At 40.1% G+C, this 11120-nt stretch overlaps 1 protein-coding gene across 1 annotated transcript in view; it reads right to left on the bottom strand.

Moving 5' to 3' along the window:
• Window positions 1-309: 309 nt before the first annotated feature.
• EEIG2 (EEIG family member 2) overlaps window positions 310-11120 on the bottom strand; it is a 53384-nt gene continuing 42573 nt past the window's right edge. Inside the window, exons 6-11 of the mRNA XM_060232311.1 lie at window positions 7513-7619; window positions 5725-5820; window positions 4913-5078; window positions 4703-4830; window positions 3605-3674; window positions 310-2947 (exon numbers count right to left, since the gene is read on the bottom strand). Of these exons, the coding sequence (XP_060088294.1) occupies window positions 2905-2947; window positions 3605-3674; window positions 4703-4830; window positions 4913-5078; window positions 5725-5820; window positions 7513-7619 (610 nt within the window). The 3' untranslated portion in view covers window positions 310-2904. The remainder of the gene's footprint in view (window positions 2948-3604; window positions 3675-4702; window positions 4831-4912; window positions 5079-5724; window positions 5821-7512; window positions 7620-11120) is intronic.

Here is an 11120-nt window from a genome sequence, read left to right as displayed (position 1 = left end):
TAAACCATTAGGTTCAAAAAACACAGGTAAAGTCTTGGGGCTTTATAATTTTTCACACACCCCCCCCCAAAAAAAAACAGCCAACAACAACACTCAACTGAAAAAGGGAAGCATGAAGAAGCCATCTTCTTTGATGACTTCATGCTATTTATGTATTTGGAAGAGAGATATGGAGAAATTACTGTAATTGCAGGTTCAATTATTTTAGAATACAACATTTATTCCTTTCAATTTCATAAAGGACAAATACTACTATTTGTACAACTAGAAGTTTTCTTACAGATTTGGAAAAGTAGCATACACAACTAGTAGGTCAAAGATTTTTATTAAGTTTTTAAGACTTTTACATCAAGTGTATTATGGGGGAAAGGATTAGTAGTTGTGGATATTACTGTACAATTTACACAAAAGAATGACATATACAAATACGAAGGTCATTTTCCATGTCATAGAGACATTCAGATGGAATCACTTCATAAAATTGGTTCAGTTGACAAAAGTGCATGATAATTATTTGAACTTGTGTGTGGACGTTAAAAAATCTAACAACAATGTGATGGGTACAAGATGGCAATTGTCTTCCTACAAACTCAACTCTCTGGCAAAGTGTGTGTTGTCACAAGTGACTAACATTGCATTTGAATGCACAAAAGCGGAGCATCTAGCTGATAATATTGAAATATTAGAGGTTATAGATTCTTCCCTTTATAAGCACCATGGCTATGCCTTATACTGAATTAAATGACCTTAAATCAGTTGATTATTTGTACCCTCATGCCACCTTGTCTCCCTAAATCAGTTGTCTAGTATTGACATTTTCCTTGGAAAAATTAGTGATTTTTTAAGAATTAATAAAGACAAACTCAATTTTGCTTATAACGGTTTGCATTCCAAAACTGATCTTGTGCCTTCTACATTATTTTAACAGAATCTAAAAGAACTCTCTTGTACTGAAATTCAGAACATTTCAAACTTAATAAAATGCTTTATAAAGCAGTAAGTTATTTATGGGTACCATAATAAAGAAATGGTTCTGATTTTAACAGTATACATGTACAATTTAAATAAAAATGGAGTTCATCAATATGCACTACATTTATAAAACTAAGTCACAAGCATAAAACATTTTTCCTTCATTTTCCTTCATTGTATTTATTCAAAAAGAAGTGGAACATTGATTCACGAAACTAGTAAAAATATTAGATGTTCCATATTCACTGTAAGTAAAAATCAATGTAGTTTAATTTCTCATAACCCGTATTGTTTTGAAATATAGGGATCAATTTCAGTAACTAACCATAATGACATCAAAGGCAAATTACTAATAAAGGCAAATTACTAACAGCTGATAACTCTCCTGAGTTGTTGACAGTCTTTTGCCCCTCAAATTCCTTCACAAAAATAATATGGGCTGTTAAAGCTGTCAGAAACTGATTTTGTTGGGAGAAAAAATATCTAAGGTCTAAATAGATGCAGAGATACACTGCTCTATTTAATTTGTGCAAATCTTTACAATACTGGTCACAAATGCACCATGAGCTTTCACAACCACAAGTTCCACTGGTATCAGCAAAGGCTGTTCAAGAACATTTCAGTAAAACAGGAGACCTAACTGAAGTCCTCTTTCAGTGCAATCCAGCAGTAAGCAGCAAAGCTTCCCCCTACATTTAAGAGAGGACTTGCTCCATGTGCTGGCCTGGCCTGTAGATGCACAGCATTGAGAGCTGTGGTAATCATCAATGCATACTGCACAGCCCTGAATAAGGCAAACACCTTTTAAATGTGATGCAAACTTAGGGGAGAAACTTCGCAAGTAAATTTTATGCCAATGGCTGCATACTGGGCCCAAGTCATCAATCCTCTAATCAAGGGGAGAAAATCTATTTTCAGGTTGAATGAAGAAAACAGCTGCATAAAGTGCTTTTCTTGATTAGTGGAAGTAGTTTTCAGTTGCTCAATCACTTTTTGTTCTAAAAACTTCACAAGAAGATAGTTCAATACTCTGTCTCCCCCCCCGAGAACAAGGCACTCTTTCAATTGTTACTTCATTTTTAATACTTCATGAGCTAAACATCATATTAGTACATGCTCCCAGATGTTCACCACAGAATATCCAATTAGGTCAGTGTTCGCAGTGAACACCCAAAGATGTAGTTTGTTTTTGGTATGGACCAAGGATCAGTCAATGTAACCTTATAATATTGAAAAATAGTCTTGGGACACAAGTCTCCTGGTTGGCACTGAATGTTTTACTGTAACTGGCAATCAGTGCATGCATATATCTTATTAAATGTAATCAGAAACAAGCCTTTAAGATAACAGACTAGTCCTTCTCCCATGCAGTTTGGCCTTAAAGTTACACTGATTTGTAACAGAATTGAATCTTATTTCCTAAACGCTCAGCTGGCTGGAATTTCCTTGAACCAGAAGTTTCCATTTAACATTAATTCTGTTCAATCAGACAGAAACAATCAGACAATACTAAAAAGGTAAGACTATCCCAGGGGTGGGGGGAGGCTGAAATAGATGTTGTGTAATCAAGACTTACTTTTCACGCTTAAAAAAAAAAAGCTAAGTAGGAAATAGAGCATGTTGTTGAATGCATTTCTGTACATACTAACAAGTAAGTTCAACATATTATGTTCAATTAGACACCATTGTCCCATTTGGGAAATTTGACTGAACACTTACAGAACAATGCAATAAATCCACCATCAGGTAACACATACATAGGTTGACAAAATATCAGAAGATGAAAATTGCCTCTGCAGATACAGAAGAGGGCATTTTCTATATGACTAAAACGGACAATCCAGACAACTGCAATCCAGCATTTCAGAAGAGTCCATTTTTGACAATATTTGGAGTTATGAAAATTACTGTGGCATTTTAGTCTAATTCTTCTTAGCGTTTAATCACTACTTGCTCATATGCTCCAGATCCAACTCTGAAAGATCAACAAAAAAGGCTGTTACTGGAACGCAGACAGCAGCAGCACAGGCTAGAACAGTATTTTACCGGTAATACATGGGGCAGAACTAGATTTTACAACAAACATGGTACCCTTCTGTGCATAAAATGTAACGTTTTCCTGCATTTTTCTCTGTTCCTGCAGGCTTTTCTGAGTGCAGAAAAATAATTCCCATGGTTGCACCCACAGCTGTATGGGCAGCAGGTGCTGGAACGAAGAACAAGGGGATGAAATTGCTCCCCCTGCCTCTTCCAAGTATTCTGCTCAGCTGAGAAGAGGTCAGTTCCATCTCTTTATTCCTCCTAGCTTCAGACCACTGACATGCACAGCTGTTCTGTATAGATCTTGCAATCCCAGAAATTATCTTTCTGGGGGTCAGAATGCAGGAATGGAGAGGAATGCAGACTTGAGATTACAGTGGTTTGAGTTTTCTTGCCCAATTAAATGCAGCAGGGCAAGCAAACCTAAAATTAAGACCATTGGTGAGCATTACAATAGTGTGGCAGTGGGGCCTAAGAGAGGCACCTTGGAAGTTTTCTGATGTTGCAGAAAACTCTCAGGTTTTTTCCTAGTGCTTATGTGTCTCAGATAGACCTTGGTATTATCTTCCATAAGTAGCATTAAAATACATACCTATTAGGTAAGTGATGGCTTCCAAAGGCAGTACTCCCTCCAGGACCCACAAAGAGTCTTAGCCCTTCCTCTGAAAAGAACAAAAAACTTAAAATAAAAAAAAATCATTGCACTGTTTGGGGTAAATGTTAACTCCAGAAATTTATTTACAATCGCTAGCACTAAAAAATAATTTGTAATAATTTGTATTATGTACATGTCGGGAATGGATCTGATGATTCTTCAGACTGCACAATTATGAACCCTGTAGCTATCCTTTAAGAACCTGACAACAATTTTAAGAACATAAGGGGAGCCCTGCTGGATCTCTGCAGTGGTTAATTCCAGCATCCTGTTTCCAAAGTGGCCAGTCAGGTGTTGTAGGGAATCCCAAGAGCAGGACCTGTTAGCAACTGTCCTCACCTGTTGGCTGCTCCCCAGGCTCTGACAACTGGAGACATCTCTGAATCCACAAACTGCATTCAACTAGTGTAGCTAATAGTCAGTGACAGAACTACTCTCATAAATTTATTTTCAGTCTTTGGAAGTCAGTGGCTATCACATTTTGTGGCACTGAGTTCCACAAGTTAACTGCTCAATGACTGAATTAGTGCTTCCTTTTCTTTAATCTATTGCCAACCAGTTTCATAAGGTGTCTAAATTATAGCGTTATAGGACAGGGGAAAAAATGTCTCTCTATCCAAATACTGTTCACAGTTGTGTAGATTTTTTTCATATCACCTCTAAGTCATCTTTTAAAAAAACTAAAATGCTCCAAATGCTTTTTGCCTCATGGAAAGATGTTCCTCATGATCATTTTGGTTGCCTTTTTCTGCACTTTTTTCTCAACTCTTTAAAGTCCTTTTAAAATATGTGGTTACCCCAACTGTAAACAGTATGCCAAAAATGGCCACACCAGGACATGAAGCACAGGACTTGAAACATGCCATTTAATTCTCAATCCCCTTTCCTGCTGCTCTCTTAGCATGGAATGTTTTTTATTTCATGGTCACTTCCCACTGCTTTGCACTTCATCATAATATTTGTGACATTAGGATTCTTTTTGTCCTTCTGTATATCTCTTAGCATACAGTTCTAATTCACTTGCATATTACAAACCTTCTGCACTTGAGTCCAAACTGAAGTCTTGACTCTGCAGTATTTTTTCAACAACATCATCGGCATCAACTCTGGTAGCATCCATTCTTTTCAGCTGTGACTCTACAGAATCCTGTTTTACTGGGTGTCTGAAACATTTTAGTCTTAGGTTACATCATTCCTTACATTTATTTAAAATACTTCTGCAAAATTGGAAAAATTATGTTATACCTGTTGAATTTTTCTGAGGCTGCACCTTCGTCATTTTTGGGGGTCTCATTCTCTTCACATGGTTCTAGAATACTGCCTATACCTGTCGATGTACTTCCTGCAGAGGTATTTCTCTTATGGCACAGATCAGAGATGCTAGATGATCTGGAATTGCAGGTGCTGTAACCTAGAAGAAAATGATTCAGAGACACTTTAATTTGATATGAAGTGATTACATATCCATGAGGGTCAGGATTCCCACTTCCACCCCTTCTTGAGCCTGCAGTTTTTATTTGTATAACTATGCCCTAAATAGCTAGAACCCATTTAGTGATCTCATCTCAGCTATTAATGACTCACCACACCTTTAATGCCTGTGATGAATCAGCAGCATTGGCTAAACTTAATGTCTGCTCTTTAAAATATTTGCAGTACCCACTCATGAAGTACTTCTTATTTCACTTTTTAGTTTACACTTGTGATCAGTTGCTACTTTTTCTTTTTAAAACCAACCCCTGTCCCTGTGGCTTTAACAGCAATCTGACACCCAGAAATTCAGAATATTAAGTTTTCCCCAGCATGGAGATGTGGTAGGAAAAGTGTGACCTGCTTAAAGTCTATGAATCAGGATGCTATTAAAGGGAGGGATGCCAGCCCTGCCCATTATTCTCATAACCCACATGAACTGTATATTTTTTAAAAAGGTTTCCACATAAAATACATTCAAGAGACAAAACACACATTAAAATATTTGAGCTTTTATTTTCCCTATTCTGTTTTCAGTGTTTACAGAACTAGTGAACATATTCAATCACATCTAAAGTATCTCTTACCTGACACTTTTGACTGCTGGCTTGCATAGCTGGATGTCCTAGAATGTCCACATGCCCCAAGTTCATCTGGGATTGAAACATTTTTTGTTGCAAGATCTACAAAAAAGTCAAGCAATGCTGTTGCAGTTACTCCTTCAGAGGAATGCTCTCTCCTATACTGAGTGACAGTGGTGTAGGTGTTTGCTTATTGAAATCTCTTTCGTGGGTAATTCAGTATTCTAAAGCATTACAGTGTATCTTAAAGCATATGAGGAAACAGTGCACTGATGAAAACTGACAGTTTTCCAAATATTTTTGTGCATAACTATGTTGATGAGCTCTAGATTTCTAGACATTTCTTGATTAGATGAATATGTAATGCTAACACTTATCTGCAACAAGAAGCTGTGCTCTATACCACATAATGCTGATAAGGCATAACAAGTTATTTTTACAGGAATTTTCAACCACATGATTTTGGCCCCTGCATCCTTTGCACATGCACATTTTTATACTGCTTTCCTGTGGCTGTTCCCCTCTTCCATCTATCTGGCCAATGTAACTAACAACAAAAATCAGCTTAGGAAAAGAGTGCTTTCTTTGATTATCTTGATCCTGCTGGGGTAGGGGCAGGTGATGCCCAAGCAACTCAGAAAATTGTCAGCATGCATCAACAGCAGCTTCCCAGACACCTGCCACAGTGAATACTGCCAATGTGCAGGCACAAAACCACTTTACTCATATAGTTAATTTTGATCTCATCTCTGCAAAATCTTTTTGAACTGGTTGACTGCAAACAAAATATGCTCACGCTGAACAAATCAATATAAACAAAAGATGCTCAACTGAACAGAAAACAGGTGAGACCGATAGAACAGTAAAAACCACCCAGATGTCAATGAGAATGAAGCTCCAACGAACAAGAGTTGAGTCTGGGAAGCGCAATCAGGAGTGACAGTTGAGCTTCTGGTGCAAAGTTGTCAGTTGGAGATGAGAGTTGGTTAGAGGTAACTTTACAGGAGAGAAGGATAGGGACCTGTACAGGGATCAGATATTCCATTATGTTCTTTGAAACTGAATGTAGAAGGCCACAGGATACTTGTTTGTTTGTAACAAAGTTATTAAGGCCTGCTATGAAAGAGGTTTCTTAGTATTTATAGATAAAAATGTGAATTCCTATATCTCAACTATTTAAAGGAAAAAACTATCCTCTCTCTTTGCCACAACTATCCAAGTCAAATTCTATCCCAGAACATTCTTCCTTCTGGCTTCCCCACTGCAGTGCAGAGGTGGGAAAATGAAACTTCTAGGGCAGTGACTGGTGAGATGAAACTATATTAAAGGATTCACCCCGGGATATGTGGCAATGGTCTTTGCAAGCAAGGTGAGTTCTATTTTCAAGTACCTGTTCTTCAAACATTCAATCATCCCAGTTCCCTTATTGTACAAATAAACATTAAGGCATGTCTCTTGTTCACACATTTTTATCCCTAGAGAATAGCAATGATTAAGTATGAAAACTTGTTTCTCGCCATATAGCTCAATAACAAGAGAAGGCAGAATCAGTGATGTTCTATTTATCCAGATTTCCAGCTGCAGAGTCTTGTGAGCAAAAATTCTACTTTGTGAGCTACTGATATTAAAGTTGTGCTCTAGGGCTATTTTTCCTGAGCTAAGACAAATATGTGTGAGTTGGAGGCTAAAAATCTGTGAGCTAGCTCACACTAACTCAGCTTAGAGGGAACAGTGATTTCCAGTTATCTGCAAGATGGCTAAGCAAAAGCACAAAAATGCAGCGTGGCTCCCAACCTGATACACTTAGATGTGATGCTGTGATGTTATCTCCACCTTTCCTGTCTTCACGTAGAGATTCTGGTTCTCCAGCAAGTGATATAGACATAGCCGTGGATGGCGGCCTGCAAACAAACAGATCTGGTTCTATTTGTGTTGCGGGGTGGGGTGGGTAGAGACAAGGATTTCAAACATGTGCAGATACAGAAAGCAAATTCATAACAGTAGTAATGTAATATCTTTCCCTCTCCTAGGAAATCAATGCACATTAGATTTGCAGATTGATGACCTCCAAATGTCCAATTATTAACTGTCTTGGGAGACTACTGGGCCATATATCAGTCTTTGCAGAAGAGTGGTTATATTAGACTGCACTTCAAATGCAACCATAAGACAATGTTTTTTCCATTTTAAATTTTACTGGCATTGCCTTATTTTATGTCACTACTTTCAACAAAAGGTGGAAACAAGAACTGCCTAGCTGCAAAATATCAATCAACAGAGAACATGCCATTGTCTCCCTGCACTGTGCTGATTTATTATACACAGAACTGGAAATGAAATAATACCATTTTCTATACTGTCTGAAATAACAGCTTTTTTCTACATTAATGAGAGGTTCTTTCATTTTAAGACAACACATTCATCCAAATGCAGCTATTGACAATGGTGGTCTTTTTTCACATTTTATTTTATATTTAAAAAATATTTATATTTAAAAAATAAAAGCCTTTTAAAGGAACTTGGCAACTTTGTTCCCCTGCTCTTTCACTGTAGGTAATAATTTAGATTCTCAGAAGAGGCTCACATAGCTATTGTAAATTCAGGAGAAAACTGTGCACTGGGAATTTATATGACAAGGCAGAATTAAAAACATCCTCCCCTATCTTTCAAACAAATGAACCACATATTGGATGAGTTGCTATTCCAGGCCTGTACAACTTGTGACCTTCCAAGACAAATCCAGCTACCTATAGTCTAGCTCTGAGGTAGGCAGGGGAAAACAGGGCATTTTGGGCTTTGATGGTCACAAGTTCTACAAGCCTGAGCTGTTCAAGTACTGATATGCAGCTCATATTTGTCTCAGTATAAACACCCATGCTACTGATCTGAATGAATGGAGTATGCCAAGCTTCAGGTGTTCTCATAACACAGAGAAGCTGATATTTAAATAAATCTACAAAATGCTTGTATTTTTTGAGGGAAATTTCCATCAGAAGCAAACACCATCTGCCTTTTCTAAGAACATGTGCAGTACATATGAAACAGTTCTGTTGTCGGACTGGATAGTTCTAAGAACCAAATGAGACTGCACAGCAGTTTTGAAACAAATGTTAAAAACAGCATAGAGATAGGGAATTGGAGGAATGGGGCCCATATCCAACCCCGTGTCGATGCGCGTAGAGAGACCCAGAGGGTGATGCTTAGCGACGCAAGAATGAAGGCTGTACACAGTAGCTGTAAAACCACTATATACATTTATTTACACCAACTCACTCTCCTGACTGACAATATGCTCCGCTGCACTCCAACTCCTTAAACCCACAATCACCACTGTTGCTCTGTACATTTATACATGGGACAGCCAATCAGCAACTTGCTGTGTCATGCTGACTCTGCTGGCTGATGTAAGACTTCTGGCAGCCAGCCACCTGCTGTCAGGTAGATCATCTAAGCCTCTCAGATCTACTTTCTGTTTTGCAGCACATGCTATAAGCTGTCTGTTTACACATAATAGTGACACCCCTCCTCAGGTTATAGCGGTGCTGACATCCATCCATGGCATCATTCCTTATACATATTGATCATTTCTTCATCAATATATTGATACATAGCTTTCCATATACACATTACAGTTCAGTTACTTCCATTCTTCCTGGACACACACACATTCTCCGGTGGTCTGGACAGTGGGTCGGTCCGACTACTGGGTATAGGCTCCTCCTCCTCGTCACAGGGTCGGGTGCTCCAATCGATCCGGAGGGGGAGTGGCCTATACCACCCAGGACGTGCCAGTTCTTCTCCCGGCCCTGCACGAGGCAGGATGGTTTTTCTCCAGGCGCTTGCTGAGAAGCGCAGAAGATCCGGATTACTGAAACAAAACAGACCGGAAGCGTTGGGATCGGTCCCAACAACACCGGTGGCGGCAGTCTGCAGGGTCTACTCATGAGTAGACCTTGAGCGAACGGCAGACGCCCGCAGCGCTTCGTTCCCTCGCAGTTGCGATTGGAACCAAGCCGGAAGGAAAGAGAGGCGGCAAGCGCAGAGGCAGCGCGGTAAGCCGCCCTACAGCAACAGGGCTGCGCGCGAGTCCACGGGGCTTCAGATGGGTCCCCAGGCTGCCCGCGTTGTCTCTCCTTCGGACTGCCTAGTTGTATAGGCTTGGCAAAGGAGTGAGAGAGAGAGGCCTCTGAGGGGGTTTGTTCCTGACTGGAAGGCAAGATACCAAAAGGCCCAATAGAGGGCGCAACGGAGACATTCTGTCTTCCATTCTGAGCCTTTTCCCGCTTCTTTTTTAGTTGCTTTTGCCTTTCCTTCCCTTATAGGGACGTGAGAAGCTACAAAATGGCGGCTAGCTCACACAGCAACTCACACAGCGAATGTGATCTACCTCTTCTGTCTGGGGCTCTGACTCCTCAACAGGAGGCTCAGAATCTTGACCTCACAGGAGAGGATGCCAAGTCAAATTTAGTCCTTTGGCTTAAGAAAGAGCTGCTAAAAGAGTTGGGACAGGACCTTTGTCAGCAGCTGGACTCCCCTGCTTCCCTACAACCAAAAAAGAAGGATGGAGGGAAAAGGGGCAGAGATACTAGTCCCAGTGACACTATGGAAGGACGCTCTAAGATCAAGCCTCCTTTGGGTTTGGATTTCCCCCTCTTGAGCTCAGCTGAGGAATCAGAAAACTCTGAGCAGTCAGATAAGGAGGAGGGTGAACTGTCAGACAAGGAGGAGCAGACTGACACTGTTCAATCTAGGCTCTTTCCTTCTGAATACTATTCAAAATTGCTTCCCAAAGTACTGAGGACCCTCAACTTTGTACCCACTCCTAAAGAAAATGAGGAGTTGGATCCTGATCTCCCCACAGGTTCAGGGGAGATGATGCCAAAATTGAGCAGTGCTCAGACAGGGGTTCCTTTGCCTGCGGCCTTTTTTGCCTTAGTCAAAGCGGAATGGGAAAGTCCGACTAAGCCTAAAGCAAACCAACAGGTTCTCTCCAAACTTTATTCGCTTATTCCACAGGCTACTAAGAGATTAAAGTTACCAGCAGTGGATGACCCTGTAACTAGCCTGATTTCCAATTCGGTCCTTCCTATGGACGCAGATGGTTTACCCAGGGATCCATGTGATAGGAGGGTTGAGCAGGCCTTACGCAAAGAGTTTGAAGCGACATCTTGGGCCATCAAGGCAGCCACTACGTCTTCATTGTTTGCCAGAGCAATGTGCACGTGGTCTAATAACTTGGCAGCAGCAGACAGTGGAGCTCCTAAGGAGTTCAAGGACGAGTTAAAAAAAAAAAAGATTGCTTTATCCGCTGCCTTCGTGGCAGATAGTTCATTAGACACCATGCAACTGGCGGCCAGGGCCATGGCATGTGGGGTAGCTGCCAGACGCAACATTTGGTTGCG

The sequence above is a fragment of the Heteronotia binoei genome, chromosome 2 (genome assembly GCF_032191835.1).
Source record: "Heteronotia binoei isolate CCM8104 ecotype False Entrance Well chromosome 2, APGP_CSIRO_Hbin_v1, whole genome shotgun sequence".
Taxonomy (NCBI): Eukaryota; Metazoa; Chordata; class Lepidosauria; order Squamata; family Gekkonidae; genus Heteronotia; species Heteronotia binoei.
This window is presented reverse-complemented; position numbering and strand designations above follow the sequence as displayed.